The 20,755-nt window shown below is 40.8% G+C and overlaps 1 protein-coding gene across 2 annotated transcripts in view; it reads left to right on the top strand.

Annotated features, from left to right (window-relative positions):
• The window catches only part of DGKI (diacylglycerol kinase iota), a 513,531-nt gene extending 493,008 nt beyond the window's left edge, over positions 1–20,523 (top strand). For both annotated transcript variants that reach the window (XM_070788214.1, XM_070788213.1), the window contains exons 32-34: positions 5,063–5,099; positions 6,844–6,943; positions 11,726–20,523. In XM_070788214.1, coding sequence (XP_070644315.1) covers positions 5,063–5,099; positions 6,844–6,943; positions 11,726–11,842 — 254 coding nt within the window. In that variant the 3' untranslated portion in view covers positions 11,843–20,523. The remainder of the gene's footprint in view (positions 1–5,062; positions 5,100–6,843; positions 6,944–11,725) is intronic.
• The last annotated feature ends 232 nt before the right edge of the window (positions 20,524–20,755 follow it).

Genomic DNA, 20,755 nt, shown 5'->3' with positions numbered 1-20,755 from the left:
TGAGGGAGAGGCATTGCAGAGTATATGATCAGCTCATCTGATGGTGAGGTCATGGCAGTGTCACAGAGGTTAACATTATCAATCCTTAGGGGCCAGTAGGTCTGGGGGCTCATGATCATCAGTTAACTTCCTCCATTTGTTGGTGGTTTCAGCATCTGTAAAACAACTCAGAAATGTGCATCATGCACATCAGAAAATGTGCATTTTCTAGGTGCTCCAAAGAGGAGCTATGTGGGAGGTGTCTGTCCCCAGGAGAAGTCCCCATAGCGTCCTGCTTGGTTACACAATTATCAGTAATGGTGGGAACAGACACTGGTGAGGCCACTGCTCATGTTCATGGAATTCCTTGCAAAATGAATGACTTTGCTGAAGGTGACAGGAGCTCTCTAAAAGGATCATTGGGCTCTGTAAGCATTCTTGCTCCTGACCTTGTGGAGGCTGCTTCGTCCAAGACGGAATAGGCCTGGAGTACTTGGTTCTCAGAACACTGAATTGGAGTCAACACTTACTTCAAATGTAAGTGGGAGCCAAGGCACCCTTTTATATCTCCTTCCCTCATTGATGTTCCAGCACCCGAGCTTAATGTAAGCTGCTGTGTTATGTCAGAGAATAGAATGCTTAATTATACCTAAACTTTACACATTGCATGTAGTGTCCCAGCTACTGTTTTAAGCACTTTTTTTGTATTAACTTACGAAACCTAATAACAAACCTATGCCATAAATAGTATTATTAATTATAATTTACTTGTGCAGTAATCAAGGAACTGAGAAATACAATGAACTTGCCTGAGATCTCGTGAGGGGCAGAAATAGCTGGAGTTTGGGCCCAAGGATGTTCAGCACCAAAGCCGTCGCTCTTAATCACTGCACTAGACTGCTTGACACATTAGGGGGATTTCGGTGGGGCAGGGGGTGATGGGGGTGGAGAGTTATCATTCCAGTTTCCTTAGAATCATAGGACTGAGGAACAAACATGAATGAATAAAATCCTCATTGAACCTGTGAAACAGGGAATGTGTTAGAAGGGTAAGAAAAAGTGTTCTTACACTTAAAAGATGTAGAATAATTAAAGAGATAAGGCATACATTCAGAAAGCAAATGCACAGTACAAGGGCCAACCCCAGTGTTACGGGAGTTCAGAAATGGGGTCAAAGGTGGCCTTTTCAGAGGACCTGGTCACACACTGGGCTTTTAAAGGGTGTGTAAGATTTAGGTGAGTGCATGCTCAGTCGCATCCAACTCTTTGTGACCCTGTGGACTGTAGTCCACCAGGTTCCTCTGTCCGTAGGGTTTTCCAGGCAAGAATACTGGACTGGATTGCCATTTGTTCCTCCAAAGATTTAGGTATGTGGGTAGAAAATGCTGCTCTACATAGCTGGAGGGAGCAAGCTCTCAGAGCTGGGAGAGTCTTAGAAATATTTGGGTGATCATGCAGCTACCGATTTAGCTTATACAAAAAATAAATAAAATGGAGCCTTGAGAACAAATTGAGGTGGGGTAGTTCCAAGTGAAAGACTGTGAACTTCACTGTTTTAAATACTTGGGGAGACAGAGGACATATGATGAATTTGAAGCCTAGAAATCTAAATGTTACATCTTTATATGTGTTCTTAGTAACAGTCCTGCACGCTCATGTCCCTGACGGATACCTATTAGGAAGTGTATTTGTCAAATAGGACAAATTGGAACAAATAATAGGACAGACGTTTCAAGAGAAGATTGACCTGTCCTAAGGACCATAGATGGAAAGAAAGGAGAGGAAGTTGGTGATGTAGCTCCTGGATGACCAGGAGGATTGTGAACATTTCCCTTCCCCTTGACCAGTGACTTTTGTTTTTATTGAAAAGTGTAGTTGATTAACAGTGTTAAATTAGTTTCAGGTATATAGCACAGTGATTCAGTTTAATGTGTGTGTACATATATACACACACACACACACACACACACTCACACACTCACGCACACACACGTATATTGAAAAGAAAATGTATCTATATGTTCTTTTTCAAAACTATGAAATGATGAGTAAACTTCCTTGTGCTAGACAATAGGTCTTTGTTTATCAATTTTATATGTAGCAGTGTGTTTAGGTTACTCCCAAATTCCTAATTTATCCTGCCTACCTCCTTTCCCCTTCGGTAACCATAAGTTTGTTTTCTATGTCTGAGAGTCTTTTTCTGTTTTATAAATAAGTTTATTTGTATCATTTTTTTTAAGATTCCACATGTAAGCAATATCATGTATTTGTTTTTCTCTTCTGGCTTAGTTCTTATACTCTCTAGGTCCATCCATGTGCTGCAAATAGCATTATTTCATTCCTTTTTATGGCTGAGTAGTGTCCCACTGTGTGTGTGTGTGTGTGTGTGTGTGTGTGTGTATGTGTGTGTGTGTATATATGTGAAGTGAAGTGAAGTTGCTCAGTCATGTCTGACTCTTTGTGACCCCATGGACTGTAGCCCACCAGGCTTCTCCATCCATAGGATTTTCCAGGCAAGAGTACTGGAGTGGGTTGCCATTGCCTTCTCCAGGGGATCTTCACGACCCAGGGATCAAACCCAAGTCTCCCGCTTTGCAGGCAGACACTTTACAATCTGAGCCACCAGGGAAGCCCAGCATATATGTGTGCACCACATCTTCTTTATCCATTTATCTGTTGATGGACATTTAGGTTGTTCCCATGTCTGCCTATTGTATATAGTGCTGCAGTTAATATGGAGGTGCATGTATCTTTTCGAATTATGTTTTTCTCTGATTTATGCCCCGGAATGAGATTGCAGGATCATATGGTAGTTCTATTTTGAGTTTTTAAAAAACCTCTATGCTGTTCTCCATAGTGGCTGTACCAATTTCCGTCACCACCAACAGTGTAGGAAGGTTTCCTTTTCTCCACACCCTCTCTAGCATTTATTGTTTGTAGATATTTTTGATGGTGGCTATTCTGACTGGTGTGAGGTGATACCTCATTGTAGTTTTTATTTGCACTTCTCTAATAATTAGTGATGTTGAGCATTTTTTCATGTGTCTGTTAGCTATTTGCATATCATCTTTGGAGAAATATTTATATCTTCTGCCCATTTTTTAATGGGTTTTTTGTTCTGTTTTGTTTTGACGCTGAGCTATATGAGCTATTTGCATGTTTTGGTTGCATTGTTGCAGATATTTCCCCTCATTCTGGAAGTTGTCTTTTCATTTTGTTTATGCTCTCTTTTGCTGTGCAAAAGCTTTTAAGTTTACTTAGGTCTCGTTTATTTTTGTTTTTATTTCCATTAGCCTAGGAGACAGATCCAAAAAGATATTGCTGCAATTTATGTCAGAGTGTTCTGCCTATGTTTCCCTCTAGGAGTTTTATGGTTTCTGTTCTTGCATTTAGGTCTTTGATCCATTTTGAGTTTATTTTTGTGTATGGTGTTAGAGAATGTTCTAATTTCAAGTTTTTACATGTAGCTGTCGAGTGTTCCCAGCACCACTTATTGAAGAGACTCTCTTTTCTCCATTGTATATTCTTGCCTCCCTTGTTGTAGATTAATTGACCATAGGTACCTGAGTTTATTTCAGGGCTTTCTATCCTGTGCCATTAATCTATATGCTTTTGGGCGAGTACCAAACAACTTTGATTACTGTAGCTTTGTATAGTCTGAAGTCAGTGAGCCTGACTCCTCAGCTCCATTCTTCGTCAAGATTGCTTTGGCTATTTGGAGTCTTTTGTGTTTCCATAAAATTTTTAAACTTCATTGTTCTAGTTCTGTGAAAAATGGCACTGGTAATTTGATAGAGATTGCATTTGTTGATTGCTTTGGGTAGCATAGTCAAAATCTTCCAGTCCAAGAACACTGTATACCTTTCCATCTGTTTGTGTGTCATTTGCTCAGTTGTGTTCAACTCTTTGGAACCCCATGGACTGTAGCTTGCCAGGCTCCTTATTCATTAATTCAGACAAACATTTAAGCCTCTGCTTGGCACCGTGCTCTATGCCAGTCACCAACGGAGGACACAGTGTTGGACAAGGCATCTGCCACAACTTCAAGGGGTTTTCCAGAATCTAGTTGTGGAGAGAGACAAGACAGCAGGTAATTTTAATATGGCTTGACAAGTGTCATGATAAGTAAGGTGATTGTATATCCCTACTTGTTAGGGATACTCTCAGTTTTGATGGTTAATTATATTACCCTCCTAATTGTAGGAAATAGGGTTAACATACAAAATAAGGGAACACATGGGCAGGGCATCTAATGCAATATTAAGAATGCAGTAATAGAGAGCTTTCTGGAGAAAATGTGGACCAGCTGATACCTGCAGGTAGGAAGTTGCAGGAAGGGTTTGGAGGAAAGCAGTAGTGCAGCAGGGGGAGAGGTGGGCATTCTAAGCAGCGTTTGCAGGTTGAATTGAGTAAATTAGTGAACAAATAAGAAGTTGTGAATGTGAAAGCTCAGAATGTTCAATTCCTGATGAAGCATCTAGAACCATTTGATGTTTATATATTAACGTTTCTTCCAGATTTGGGGAGGGAAATTTTATGAAAAATAGAATTTTACTCTATTTCTAAAATAAAGAAATTGGGGTAGATAATGTCTTGACTTAGTGTAAGCTGCTAAGTGTTATGTCAGATAAAGAGCACTTAATAATACAGTCTCTCGTAGTTTTAATGGTATGCTGTATAAGACCTTCCCGAACAACCTGTGCTAAAAGTAGACTTTAAAGCCCACTCGATTCTCCTTTTCCTCTTTAGGTAGCCACTTAATTATTCTTAATTTATTCTATCCCTATTAATTTTATTTCTTCAGCTTGTTTTGAAAGTCTCTTGAAGGCAGAGGCTATGTTCTTTTTTATCTCCCATTCTCTACATATTGCCTGGTGATGATTGAGAGATTGATGAGGGGGAGTTGGAGGGAGCATTTCTCTTTTGGAGGGGGAGGTGGTCTTATTATCCCTGAAACTAAATACTCTGCTCTTATTCAGCCTCCCAAAGTATTTTAATTCTGTGACTACAATTTTGGTTTTTTTATTAATGGTGATTTTTTGAACTTTTTTCTGATGGGCATCTTGCTTTTCCTCTTCTTTAGGACCGTCCGAGTTATTGGATATGGCAGACAGTGAAACGTGAGTGTTGCCTTGCATTATATAGTCTAGATTGTCTTCTTGAGATCATATAAAAATGTCCTACTTTCACTTGCCTTTATGAATGTAGAGCTAATCTTCTAAATCAAAGTTTACACAGTAAAAATAGATGGTACCTGTCATGATGATTGCATACATAACCATTGCTGGTCATCATTTAGAACTTCCTTCAAGGGAGGTACTTCTGCACTGGTGCACCTTGAATGGCAGAGAAGTCTAATGTACCTAGCTCTTAATTACCCATCCATTTACTCTTTCTCAACTGAGGTTTATAAGCAAATTAAACCCTAATGCCCTAAGGCATCCTTTTTGTGCGGTGAGACAATTTCTCCGTGCTAAATCTAGAATGGGACAAGTTATATGCAACCACTGGAGAAGCAGGAACATAGTGGCTCCAACCATTTCCATGTTTTGTGCCTCAGAAGAGGAATTCTGGTTCAGAAACTCAACAGCTCTGCAGTTGGCCCCCAAACTGATAACATTTGTTGTCAACGTTTTTATTCCCAGAATAGCACAACAGTTACTATTCCCCAAGCAGGGACAAAGAAAGGCTAAAAACATCTAACCCTGGAAGCCAGGAGGAGCCTCTAGAGAATTGCAGTGAAATATAACAAGGATAAAGAATGGGTGGGGTGGAGTTGTGGTTGTTTAGTCTGTAAGTTGTGTCCGACTCTTTGTGACCCCATGGACTGTAGCACACCAGGCTTCCCTGTCCTTCACTATCTCCCCGAGTTTGCTCAAACTCATGTCCACTGAGTCAGTGGAGTGGAGAAGGGCTAAGGAGACCGGAAGGAAGAAAAGTAGAAGGGATTTAGTCATGAGTCACTGACAAGGAAGGAACCATCCATTGCTACGGGAGCTTGTTCGCGTACCACACATCCCATCAGCAAGGTTGTCATTCACCCGAGCTTGGCATTAAGTGTCTTTTCAATTTTAGACTCAGGATGGGAATATTCTCCTCCCTCTGCTGTCTTGGCTGGCTCTGGTTGGCTCTGGGGGTGGAGAAATAGTTGCTTTGCCATGGCTATTCCCCATCCCGAGTGGGCTGACCTCAGGCCTGCCGCTAACTAGAGGTGACTCGGGCTGCTGAACTCTCCCAGAGTTCTTACTGTCCCTCCCAGATATCCTCTGGGGCTGCCCCTCCCCTTCCACTCACAAGGAATCAGCGGGTCGGGCAGAGTGGCTGCCTCCTGGGCCTTTGAAGTCAAGTCCCAGGAGGTGGTCTTCCCAGGGCCAGGTGGTCTACTGAGCCCTGCGATGTGGTGCTCCGTGCTGCTCCTGTGTGCACTTCACCTCCCGTCATTCCGGCTATGTCCCAATGTCTACGGGACACAGCTGGAATGTCTACACAGAGTGGCTGCACACTGTTCAGACACGTCTACGCACATCAGTCTATTTCAGAGTGCCACTGAAGAGTACTTACATCAGACAGTAGTCATTTAAAACAAAATCACTCAGCCTACCTAACCAGCCAACACTGAAAAAGAGGCTGGAGTCAGATGTTATGGTGAGACGATGACCAACTCAGGGTACTTTTAGGACTCCGGTCAGCCACCGCCCCTGTCCATGCCCTGCAACTGTGGTCTCAACCATAGGTGGGAAAGTGGCCAGGGGGCACAGAAGGTCAGCAGCAGGGGTACGATGTGACCCTCGCTTCCCTCCCTGCCCCCTTTCCCCCACCCCAACTCCCGCCTCCAGCCCTTTACCCATTTCATCTTTGATTTAGGGGTGAGACCGCACTGCACAAGGCAGCCTGCCAGCGGAACCGGGCCGTGTGCCAGCTTCTGGTGGACGCAGGAGCATCTCTGAGAAAGACGGACTCCAAGGTAACTTGATGAGTGAGTGCAGGCATCCTCCCCAGGGCAGGATCTCTGGCTCCATTGCCTTGGAGCAAAGGCATCCTTTCTGTACTTATGGAAGTGCCTGGGGCTTTGGAAAAAGGAGGCCAAAATAAAGTGTTTCATTTAGAGAAACTGCAGTTTAAATGTATAAGCACAAAGGGAGGGTGTGTGCTTGTCCAAGGGGCTTCATAGACCTCTGAACGCTCTGACCTCAGGACTCAAGGGGAGAGAGAGGCAGAGAGAAGAGTTAATAGAGATCAACCCCATAGAGTAATTTGCTATGATGATCTGAGGTCATGGTCATGGTTGGCTCTGAGTTTTAAAGCACCCTCTAAGAAAGGACAAGCCACTTAACTGTAGCAGGTTACAGAGAAGAATTTTAATATATAAGTGAGGACTTCATTAAGTATGTGCTAAGTAACCTAAGTTTGGCATCAATGAATGTAGACAAGAAACAGGTAACTTACAAGCCTACTGATAACTTCAGAATTGCTCATCACTTAAATAAATCTAATGGGAGCTGTTTGTGGTTTTCACTCTGGAGTTTCCTCCAACCGCAGTACCTTGTGACATGGCTTTCTCTCTGATATGGACCTTTCTGTCCTTTCTGAACCAGTTTCAGTGCTTGATTCTTCATTTCCCTTGTGACCCACCAGATCCTTGCTCTCTGAGGTCCCTGGCTGTCTTAATTCTGATAAATGTAGACTATTGAATTCATTAAGCCGGGTCTTCATTTCTATCTGATCTATTACCTGTCTGGTTAGCTAACTGGGTGTAAGATTCCAAATGGCAGATAATTACTCACTGTGATATTCTTCCCAGATGATATTTGCATTCAGGTGCTTTGATGTGTAACCTTAGTGAGAGGCACAACCCAGGGAAGCAAGATCAGCAGAGGCCAAGATTTGAGGTGGGCTTGGCCTTTCTTGCTGGAGCTACTAGAACACAGCAGGGCCCTTGCCTGGGCACCAGAGACTGGTCTCAACTCAGGTGGTAGAAGGGAGGAGCAAGAGGAAATAGAGGGACCAAGAAGAGACTGGCCAGGAGACCTGGACCCAGAGCAGATGGTTCTTTTTTAATCTAAGTTTCTGAATCAAATAAAGGTTCTCAATGTTCCTTGATATTTCTATTTTGTGTTATGTATGTATGTCCTCTTTTCAAAATGCAAAGTTTTATTATTTTTATTATAAATATAGTACAGCCTCATAGAAACCTCTAGCAATGCAAAAATTTTTTAAAAAGTAAAAACTGCTAGAAATCCCACAATCTAGACCTATATACCATTAAAACGTTAATGATTTCTCCTCACATGTGGGTATGTCCATTTTTCTCTCTCATTTCCTGCAAGTAGGTAAAGTCAAGCTATACTACATGCTACTGTATAACCTACGTTTGCACCCAACATTTTGTTTTAGAGAGCTTACCGTTTGGAGTAATAGAGCTATGCTTCATCCTTTTCAGGGATCCTCTAATTTTTTCCATTCCCTAATTTTATGCTTGGTGAAAGCTGAATATCATAATTATGACTGGGTCTTCTCCTGGAAATTTTTGGAGAGAAGCAATATTTTGAGAGAATTTCTCTCAATAGAGAATGGCTCCTTCCACCTCTATTTAGAAACTGGGAATCTCAACCTCATTAATGTTGATGACAAGATAATCTCTTTAAAAAATGATACAAAGAAACTTATTTACAAAATAGAAACAGACTCACAAACCTTAAAAACAAATTTATGGTTACTAAAGGGGAAAGGTTGGGGGGCGGGGAATTAGGAGTTTTGGTGAAAGTTTTGGAAAAATTGGGAGATTATCTATTTTATATACATACTACTACATATAAATAAAATAGATAATCAACAAGGACCTACTGTATAGCACAGGGAACTCTACTCAATATTCTGTAATAACCTATATGCAAAAAGAATCTGAAAAAGAATTGGGATGTGTGTGTGTGTGTGTGTGTAAATAAACTGAATCACTTTGCTGCATACCTGAAACTGACACAGTATTGTAAATCATCTATATTCCGAAAGAAAAAAGATAAGCTACAAGTACTGTAACCAAATTGAATAAAATTATAGGAACTTGGAGCTATGGCTAAATATTAAATCCCAACTAAATAGGTAAAAATTTTAGAGCGTTTAGAGCCATTGTTACATCCCTTTTGTCTTCTATTCCACATGCCCTTGTAGGCTACTAGGATCAGACTTAATTGAAGTTGATACCATCCATTGCAAAAGATAAGGCTGAGAAGTGTTTGATAGTTTCTGTAATACTTGTGTGCATTTTTATACATGGAACTATTTATCTGGTACAGTGATCATGCCTCTATCCTTTCCTTAGAACTTAATACCATTTTGTACATATACACAATGGAATATTACTCAGCTATATAAAAGAACAAAATAATACCATTTGCAGTGACACGGATGAACCTAGAGACTGTCATGCTGAGTGAAGTCGGTCACACACAGAAAGACAGGTATCAGATGGTATCACTGATGTGGAATCTAAAAAGATGATACCAATAAATCTATTTATAAAACAGAAATAAAGTTACTAATGTAGAAAACAAACTTATGGCTACCAAGGGGGAAAGGGAGGAGGAAAAGGGTAAACTGGAAGATTGGAGAATAACATATACACACTATAATATATAAATAGATAACTAACTAATAAGGACCTACTCTATAGCACAGGAACTCTGCTCAGTACTCTGTGATGACCTATATGGGAACAGAATCTAAAGAGTATATAACTGATTCACTTTGCTATACAGCAGAAATACACAACACTGTAAATCAACTATACTCCAACAAAAATTTTTAAAACAATATCATTTTTAAGTAGATACCACTGAACAAAAATTAGAAGTGTCAAGGACGGTTAAGTATGTCTATAAACATTCAAAATAATGAAGACCATTCCTCCTTTAACGGTTGACTTATGTTTGTTGGCCTCATTTCAGAAATATTACATGTATAAATATACATCAGTTCAGTTCAATTCAGTCACTCAGTCGTGTCCGACTCTTTGCGACCCCATAGACTGCATCACACCAGGCCTCCCTGTCCATCACCAACTCCTAGAGTTTACTCAGACTCATGTCCATTGAGTCAGTGATGCCATCCAACCATCTCATCCTCTGTCCTCCCCTTCTCTGCCCATCTTCAGTCTTTCCCAGCATCAGGGTCCTTTCCAATGAGTCAGTTCTTCACATTAGGTGGCCAAAGTATTGGAGTTTCAGCTTCAGCATCAATCCTTCCAATGAATATTCAGGACTGATTTCCTTTGGATGGACTGGTTGGATCTCTTTGCAGTCCAAGGCACTCTCAAGAGTCTTGTCCAATACCACAGTTCAAAAGCATCAATTTTTCGGTGCTCAGCTTTCTTTATAGCCCAACTCTCACATCCATATATGACTACTGGAAGAACCATAGCCTTGACTAGACTGACCTTTGTTGACAAAGTAATGTCTTTGCCATAACTTTGGTCATAACTTTTCTTCCAAGGAGCAAGGTGTCTTTTAATTTCATGGCTGCAGTCACCATCTGCAGTGATTTTAGAGCCTATGCTCTATACCGTCAGCAAAAACAAGACCGGGAGCTGACTGTGGCTCAGATCCTGAACTCCTTATTGCCAAATTCAGACTTAAATTGAAGAAAGTAGGGAAAATCACTAGACCATTCAGGTATGACCTAAATCAATAAATATACATATAGCATTATAATTTGTTGTTGTTCAGTCACTGAGTTGTATCTGACTCTTTTGTAATTCCATGGACTGTAGCCCATCAGACTCCTCTGACCATGGGATTTCCCAGGCAAGAATAGTGGAGTAGGTTGCCATTTCCTCCTCCAGGGGATCTTCTCAACCCAGGGATCAAACCCACACCTCCTGCATTGGCAGCCAGCTTCTTTACTGCTGAGCTACCAGGGAAACCCAACATTATAATAGACTGCAAAAAATGATACAGTCATTTACAATGATGCAGAAGAACATTTCATGACATAGAGGTTTTATATGTTATTAAGTGCAAAAGCACATTACCTAAGTATATAAACAAAGTATGGTTTAGTTTTCATAAAACTAATTGTGTGTAGAGCTACAGAAATAAGAAAATAGCTACTTTATGGGAAGGGTAACAGCAGTTATCTTAGTATAGTGGAATTACTGGTGATTTTTGCTTACTTATGCTTTTCTACTTTCCCAAGATTTCTGTACTCAACACCCATCACTTTTATTATCAGAAATTAACTTACTTTTTAGGGAGATAAAATAGTTCTAAATTAGGGAGAACCAAACTGAAGACTTTGAAACCAGCGAAGAAACACCTTTTAAATTGTTTCTGATCATCCCTCTTTTGTTTCTGCTTGTTATTTTCCCAGGATTTATATCACAGAAAGACTTCCAAACTAGAAATCAGAATGCCTGGTTCCCTACTTTCTGTTCAGTGATTTCTATCCCCCTCTGAAGAGAATCTGGGTTCTCATACTTCCTGTGCTACACGATTTGCTGCTAACTAGTTACTCTAGAACCTCCCTTTCCTTTGATGGAAGCCCCACCTCTGAAAAGTGATCATCTCTTTTGAACTTGCATATCTCATACGTTTGATGCAATAATAGATTTAGAAAGTATCTCATCAACTCAAACAGAAAACATGGAAAGATCAGTTTTAGTGAGTTATCTTTGAGCTGCTCTGTTTCTATGATTTTTTTAAAAATGTTTCCCAAGTGTTCGTGTCTCTTTCCTCTTCACTGTTACCTACAGGGTAAGACACCTCAAGACAGAGCCCAACAGGCTGGGGACCCAGACTTGGCTGCCTACCTGGAAAGCCGCCAGAATTATAAGATCATTGGCCATGAGGACCTGGAAACTGCTGTTTGACCCTGGTAGACAGGCTGAGAGAACCTCAACAAGCATCTCACCTGTGCCCTCCTGGCGATCGGGCGGCTCCCCTGGAAGAAGCTGATGGAATCCATAAATCTGTCTCTCCTGCAAGAATCTATCTGAGACCATGCCACCAGTTTTAAGGGCTACCAAGATGTACCACAGAACATGATAGCCCACTGAGGATGAGGCAGGATACCTGGAGATTTGTGGACTGCGAGTTCCACAAAATTCGATCCTTATTGCTTCCAGCAAGTAGCATGAACTTCTGTGTTCACCTGTATAATTTATTTTAAAGATCCAAGGATGTTCGTATAAATGGCACTGCTCCCTCGCCCCCCTATGCATTCACTTTTCCCCTGTACCGCACAATTCTACTGTAACGACCCATCGATTTAAAAACAAAAAATATGATCTGTTCTCTTTACATTCAGTCTTTGAAGACCATGAGACTCTGAAGGTCTTTTCAAACCCTCTGGATGTCCTGCAGAAATATAACTGTAAAACTGCTTCCACTTCCAAGACTAAATATACCGAGACTACTTAGTGACCTTTCTGCATGTCTCCTCTCCCTCCCTAACCCTTTTTCATTATACAGGAGCTGGGAGTGCCACATAAGATAGCGTCCGCTTGTGTGCAATATCTCTGAGGTGCGGCAAGGTGGCATGGGAGTTGCCTGGGTTGAGTGGTACCTCGGAGGGGGGACCCAGGGGTCAGCCCAGATGGCGGCACTGTTGCCAAGAGCCGTGGAGGACTGGTTCAGCTTGGGCTGTTGGCCCAGCTCCGTACTGCCTACGTGTAGCCATCTTTGCCTTTTGCTGCAGCAGAGATGGGCAGTGGATTCTCACCAAGGCCCGTAGCGGCTTTGCAGAACCACTCCATTTTAAGTGCTGTTGAAATTGCAGAGCAGAGAACCGTGAGTGGGAACTCTGGTGACAGGAAATGGAGCACTACAACAGCGTTTACTGTTAGGCGTTTTGACTGATAGTAGAAAGCAGGCTAATTGACTTGAAATAAAACAGCAAAAGCAAAAGTAGCAACATATGTCAAAATAACTCACTTAAGAAGAAAACAGTCACCGGAGTGCTGCACAGAGGCTAATAGGTTCGGGTACAGTGCTGAGAGGGGGCCCGCTTTAGGTTTTCCTTCTAAGGTCTTGGTTTTCATTACCCTGAGGGAGCCTTGTCCCAAGGACAAAGCCTTGTTTTACGAGCTCCACTGCCAGACTTTCGAGATGCCTGGATCATTCAGATGGATGCTTCACCTACTGTTGTCAGATTCCAGGGTCATGCCTGATAGCACTGTAGCCCCGCTGTTCATGTACAGGGCAGTCGAATATATCCTTTTCTCTATTTCCCCTGCCAGGATGTTCTTAGTGCCAACTACTGTTGGGAGTCTAACTGGAAGCATCTCGCAGGCAGTAGAATTACAGCTTTTCATCCTGCCACAGACCAGTTGGTACTCACAGGTACCTCTGTTAGGCACTCTCTCATAACTAAAGAATCAGGAGAAAAAGTCTCCTCACTTTCAGAGAAAACATCTGCTTGACTTGGGCATAAGGCAGAAGTGAAAGTGGGTGACGCTTTTTGCTTTAAACTAAACCAATGTCTTCTGAGCTTTCCTCCATTTTGCTCTGAGACACAAGCCAAGTGTTTCCTTTGTGTTTCTGCATGTGAGCATAAATGATTGTCTCTCTGCATTTAAGTTAAAGTCCAGGGGTGCCGCCTCGCTTATCTGAACCCCTTTGGGTCACGTGTCATTTTGAAAGTACAGAGATGATGCACTGTATTAAGTGGGAACAGCCTCTCAGTGGATGGGGACCACATCTGCCCTTAGTTGTTTCCAAGTCAAACTGATGGCATTAGTTTCAGCTTGGAAAGTAGAATCTGTTTTCATACATCAGTCTTAGAAACGGAGCGATCTTTTGGGTTTTCTGGCAAGGGCCAAAGGGACTGCAGTAGATTGTTTCCAGAAGCTGGAAAGAAACATGCTCCAGGAGAATTTAATCACTGGGCTTCTGCTGGGAATTTTTCAGTTGGTGAGACTGTCAAGGAGATGTTGTGATGACAGAAATATAATCCTTACGACAGACTGGAATCTGGCTTTGAATGGTGCCTTCCATGCCCTATATTGAGCCAAGCATTTGGCCACATAGCAATCGCTGGGATGAAGGATTCTGCTCTCACCAACCACCATCTCATATTTCTCTGTGATGCTTCCAAACAGCCCAGAGAAAATTGAGGGTGCAGGTGGCTGTGGGCCAATTCAAATAGCTCCAGCTGAAGTCACACGTAAATCTTCAGTATGGAAATAGATGAAGTAATGACTACTGTAGGGGTCCTGATGCATTTGGAAATTGTTCCAAACCAAAAATTGATGGGGGAATGACATAGGACAAAGGCAAATATCTCTTTGAAAAAGCAAACACCCTAAGAACTTAGGTTTTGAGGGGAAAAAAAGCATCAGAAATGGTCAGAATAGTGACCTATTTAATGCTTTAAACATTAAATCTACCTCCTGTAGCTTTTTTTAAAAAATGGCCACTGCATGTGACAGTCCTGGGCTTAAGAAAAGAGAGAAGGGCATGTGCTCTAGGAGTGTCCAGCGTAGCTTAGGTAGGTAGTAGCCCCTCTCCTGGGCCATCAGGAAGCATGGGAGCAAATAGTCTGGCGCTGGTCTGATAACCACATAACTTTAAAAGACATGAAACTGTACACCTATGGAAATACAATTTTCCACAAAACCTACTGAGAGCACTGCCAAGTGTAGCTGGCTCAGCTGCCATTCCTCTGTGTTTGGCTCAGGAGAGCTCTTCGCGTTGTGCTGCTGTCTGCTCTGGGATTCCATTTTTAGATTGGGCAGATAGAGGTGTGAGAAATGGAGAGTTATTAAAAGCCAACATTATATAACCTTAAAGCTAGTCATTTTCTGGTAGCCTTATATTCTGGTATGATGCATTTAATGAAAAAGGACCCAGTTGTGCTGTGCTTATCACATTCAAGGACTATGATAAAGAACAGAAGCTAAGAAGAAAATAAACACCATGGCCGGGAATTTCACTTTCAGAGTTTCAGTTACCTCTGTAGAGGTTATAGTTCATGGGGTCGCAAAGAGTCAAACACAACTGAGCTCACACACAGAGGTTTTAACCTAAAACGAATGCAGTGTCTGAAATGGAGAATTTAACCGGCGCGTACACAGCCTTGAAACTAGCAGCAAGTGCTGGAAAGCCTCACACGTGCCCCGTTGTTCCCATCCTTCTGTTCTAGCTGGCCTGAGTGTGTAGGCATGTCCGTTTACATTGAGAGATCCTCAACAAGCAAGTAGTTTCCATTTAGACCTAATAACAGTTTCTTTGCCTAAAGGATTTCCAGGATTTATTGACTGGACACCTTATAATATTCATGTCTTAAAAAATGTGGGGCAGCAGTTTTTTTTTTTTTTCCCATGTCAACTTTATTTTAAATGTTTAGGTTTTTTAAATTATAAAAGTTGAATGTGCTTTTTATAAGAAGTTCTAATACCACAGATGAGTATCACATGCAGTGTCAAGGTGTTGCTCTCTGCTGGTGTAGAGTCCTCTGTTCGGCCCTTAGAGATAAACAGCGGGAACACAGATAAACATTGTTGCTTGTACATATGTCAGACATACTCTCCATATACAAGCCTCCACGCACACATAGAGATGTATTTATTTGTAGACATATATGTGTATATATCCTATACACATATATTGCATAAGTTTAAAAAAACATTTTATAAGCATGCTAGTCATCTGTGCCTGTGTGGTTAACTCCAACGGGCAACGATAAGGTAATAGGAAATTTTTCTTTTATTCTTTGTTATTTTTCCTATTACTAAGCCCAGTTCTGTTACTGCAGCACTTCAAATGCACATGACATTTGTTCTTGCCTGTGTCATAAAATCTGTGACCAAGAGGTCTTATAATTGTTTTTCTTACCTTCCATGAAGCATGCAACCTACCTGAGCCTCGAGACTTGTCTATGCTATTTGTGGATCTCGAGTGGAGAGTTTCTCTGTGACACTTACACACCTTTACAAGGCTGAGTTTACAGGACTGACAGTCAGTAGGCTGCCTAATGATATTTAATTCTGGCAAGCTCCCGCCAAAAAGGTGTCACAACTTGGATATGGGTAGGGTCTGAGTAACTTGGCTTCCTTCCAGTAAGAGTAGCTAATGAAATCACTGAAAACAGCATCTTATATTAAGTTATGCTATTTAAAAATAAAGTAGATTGTTGTTAAACTGGCTCATCATAACCATCCAATAAAACTGATTACTTAAATGGATTATTTTTATTTTAGGGGGGAAAGTGTAACATCCTTTAGAGAGTTTTCGGATCTTTAACATTTATTTAGTATAAAATTGCTTCTGCCCAGGTCTTAGCAGAACCATCTCTGAATATCTCAAGTTTCTAATTCTCTAAATGCCATATTCAGCTGATTATTTTAAGTCCTATGTTTTTTTTCCCTCTGCCCGGCCCCTCACACTGACTTTGGCACCGACCCATTTTTATTTCCTGGTCATAATCCCATCTCTGGTCCCTCCAATTGTCTGACCATAGCAGCAGTCCCACTCCTGGACTTTCTGCCACTACCTTCAATAATTCCATTATACAGATGCCCGAGTCTCCCCCAGATATTATGTTCAAACTGAATCAAAATGAAATTACCCTCCAGGACAAGTATCCATTTTGCCTAAAGGACAAATAGACTCCCACTGACCTTGATCATCTTGCACAGTTACAAGAGGTCTTATTCTGAGAAGTAATTTCCCAGATAGATTGAGCAAATTTCTGTCCTAGTCACACGATGAGAGTACACAATTATAGAAGCTTCTTCCACACCCAGTGATGTAAACCGTGTGCCCCCAGGAAGTCACCTGGGTGGCTGGATTCTGTGCATGTTTTATCCCTACTGGCCATTTATGGATTTAGGCCATCTCCCCACAGTTGAATGAGAAATCTCATGGGCTTCCCTGGTGGCTCAATGGTAAAAAATCCATCTGCCAATGTAGGAGGTGCATGTTCGATCCCTGGGTAGGAAAGATCCCCTGGAGAAGGAAATGGCAACCCACTCCAGTATTCTTGCCTGGGAAATCCCATGGGCAGAGAAGCCTGGTGGGCTATAGTCCATGGGGTCGCAAAGAGTCAGACATGACTTAGCGACTAAACAACAAACAACAACCTCACAGAGAGAAACCTAAAACTAGAAACTAAGAGGGGAATCGTGCTCACGACAACCTGTTTGTCCAGGACACTGGCAGTTACTGAACTTGTCCCCCCAACCCGCTCCCCACCAAAAAAAAAAGACATAAAAAATAATTCTTAGGCTGTTGAAGCAGTATGTTTTAAAGTAGAGATTTGAATATTGGATGGTATCTTCATGGTGGACATATTCCAGAATCTGTTTATACATATATTCAGTCATTTTACACACAGTCATCTGTTCACAAATCAATTATACAATCATATATTTAATCATGCATTTGAAGATATGTTTACTCTGGTGCAGGCACCATACAAAGGATATAAGAATTACTGCAAGAGAGAGAGAACTCTTGACCTCATGGAACTCAGTCTAGGAGAAAATGCAAATTCCAATCTGATAAGTTCTGTACAGAGAAGCCCATGGTACTGGGGAGCATGCCCTGCAAGTTCAAGTCTAACCATGTTTTATTTCTATGAAATATGAAATGAGAATAGGAAAGAAGCCACAGTTTGCATTCCCTTTCTCTTGGAGTCTTGTTACTGTTCTTAAAAAAAAAAAAAAAAAAGGATCTGAAACCAAGACTTCAAGATGAGACTTAGAAACTCTACTAAAATGAGAGCCCAAATGTTTATCCTATTTTCGAGGACAGAACTAGGAACAAGAGGCAAAACTTGCAGTTGGATTTTGACTGCAAAATCAAAACTCCACCGTTGGATCATCAAATGGTGGAGTTGTCCCAGAATTAGAAACTTTTAGTAATGGGGAGTATTTAAGCAGAGGCTACGTGGACCACCTGGAGGGATGCTGTGATTTAGGACATGTGTCTGAGGGGGCTGGATTCGATTCTGGGAGCTTTTTTAAATGTTCTTTTAAAATGACTTTGTTGAAAGGGAGGAATCCCTTTGAAAATTTTATAAAAATCTTGACTTTTAATCTTCTAAAATATCATTTTGTGACAGTCTAAGTCTTAAAGAGAATGATGTTTATTTATCATTTAAAAATCTTAAAACTAAGCATGAGTTTAAGAGCTAATGAAAAGAAAGCATACCAAGAGGTATAACTCTACTTCTGGAAGCATCATGGATTCTGATGAATATTCTTAGGCATCCTTAAAAGTCCTATTTGAAATCTGTTTTACTATTCAAATTCAGGATAAAAACGTGCTGTGGTTTGATATTCTTAGAATTACTTGTGATCTGGTATAATCAGAGGAGAAAGCGCTGCCTAAAAGATGTTTGAGGTCCAAGCAAATGTCCATGAAAGGCAATCCTGGAAAGTTCCCTGGCTTCTGCTCCTGGCATGGTAATTACAAGGGAGAGCTTACCCATGAAAATAAGTAATGATTCTGGTTTTGCCCATTTTCCCATAGTGTCAGTATTTTGAGCCAAATAGCATTTGACATGGGAGGCTGTAGTGGTGGGAGCAACTGAAAATTGTTTCTCAATCCTCTAGTGCGTATAGCTTTCAATAAAAATAATTTTAAACACTCAAATCTGTACAATGTATTAGTAACAGTTTCAATGATTTTAGAATGTTACTTAGGCATTTTGATGCATTTTTTACACTTTTGAGCCTCAGTGCAAACCCCTGAGATTTAATGCATATAATGTGTTTAAAATAAATAAATAGTATCTCAGAGCAATGAATTTGACTAACACTGATACATGTAGTAAGTGGTAGAACTGTAGCACAGCTAAGATCTTCAGATATTCCAGACTAATGTGTCTACAATAGATGTTTTCTAAGTAAATAATTTTCCACCATTGCTTTCAATGCTTCTTTACATCCATCATTCAGATTTCCATCATTTAGAAGGTGCCTCCTTGAAAAAATATTTACCTAAGATTCCATAGCATGAGTTGGTTAGGACTGAGGGAGAATATGAAATTAAAAATTTAGGGGTTTTGCTCTCAGACAGAGGCTTATCAGGTTGGACACATTTCAAGGGGGAGAAAAGACCAAATGTTTTGGCACCAGGATGGATTTTACGAAATGACACTTACGAAATTTTACTTCTTGGCTTCTCTGCTTTGTGATTCTCAGCATTTTTAAATGTTGGTATTATTTTCTCTCCTTGAAAGTCACAACTGGAATAATAATATTTCAGAATACTGCACCAAAATGTGTCTTGCCATTCAAGACTCCAAAGCTTAAAGTTTTGGGTGAGTATACAAGGCTAAATCCATCATACACATTAACGTATGGGGTTGGCCAAAATATTCTTTTGGGCTTGTCTATGAGATGTTATGGACAAACCCAAACTTTTTTAGCCAACACAATACATAGAGGCCTAACACTGAAGACGCCACACTTGAGGTAGAAAGAACAAACGGGCCTGAGATATCCTTCCATTCCTAATCTCATATTTACAAGGCACCACTGTGGGCAGTTGATGAATATGTAAAAGAGGGGTGTTTAATCTGGAAGGGAGCCAGATGAATAGGAATGTTGGGAGAAGATGGCTTAAATAGGACTATGAGGTCCAAATTCTGTAGGACAGACGAGATCAGGAACAGACATGGAGGGGAGGCAGGTTTATTTCTTATGTAAGGATTTTGTTTTCCCTAAACATTACATCCAGAAAAATGAATTGGGTTTCCTAAAAAACAGTGAACTTATCACAGCTGATGTTTCTTATAGCATATAAGTAAATATTGAACAACCAGATCAGGGATCATGTTAAAGCAATTGCTTGGACTAAGACTTCTGTGATGTTTTCCAGGTTTCAATTTCTATGATTTTAGACTGGAGCAGAACTCAATTACAGCCCCCTTCTTTCAAGTTCCTGCCATATAGATGCAATGAAAGTATTTCTGTAAAAATACCAGACACTGTAAATATATCCCAGACCATTTAGAAGCCGGTATTTCATGACCTTAAAAAAAAATTTGCTTTGCTTACACACACACACTCACCACTGCCAGCCAATTCCCAAATCTCTAAATAAGATATATATTTCTCCTAAGTCATAAGTCACAAATTCAGGAATTAAAGTGAAAACAAAGGATCTAGTGTTCACTCTCCTACTTTCTCCCCATTTTTTTTTGTTTGGGGTGTGCATTTGGAACTGGAGCTTGGAGAACGGGCAGAAGATCTCTGTATTTTCTGACTACAAAAAGGCATGGAGGCAATTTCTGTAACCTGTTGTCATGAAACAGGACTTAACCTCCCATCCCTAGACTAATTTTCCCGGGATGTTTCTGTTTGTGAACTAGTTTTAATTGCCTACCTTCCCTTACTTCCATGAATTCCTAGATTTCAGGTTGGCTGCATGGGGGTGGGAGTCGTTCTGAGATAGTTGTTAACCGTGGACCCGTATCTGGAGGCTTGCTCAGAGAATTGCTCCCACTCCATCTTGTCTCCCACCCTTCCCACTTGCCTCTGGCTCAGGAAGGTAAGAAAAAGCAGAGTAATAGGGGAAAAAAAAAAAAAAAAAAGATTCTCAAGTAATACAGTAATAGGGCGCTAGTCTTAAATTGCCATGGCAACCCACAAATGAATAATATATACTCTCAGCAAACTTTGATCCTCATGAAAAGCAAATTCAGAAGATACAGAGAAAAATTGAAGTGGTTTAGAGTGGCTACAAAGAGTTTCTCAGTTGTGAAATAGTCAACATATATTGCTTAGAAGAATTAGATTATGTCTAGAATTTAGGAGAAAACAGGGCTCTGGTAA

Source organism: Bos indicus, chromosome 4, assembly GCF_029378745.1.
Source record: "Bos indicus isolate NIAB-ARS_2022 breed Sahiwal x Tharparkar chromosome 4, NIAB-ARS_B.indTharparkar_mat_pri_1.0, whole genome shotgun sequence".
Taxonomy (NCBI): Eukaryota; Metazoa; Chordata; class Mammalia; order Artiodactyla; family Bovidae; genus Bos; species Bos indicus.
This window is presented reverse-complemented; position numbering and strand designations above follow the sequence as displayed.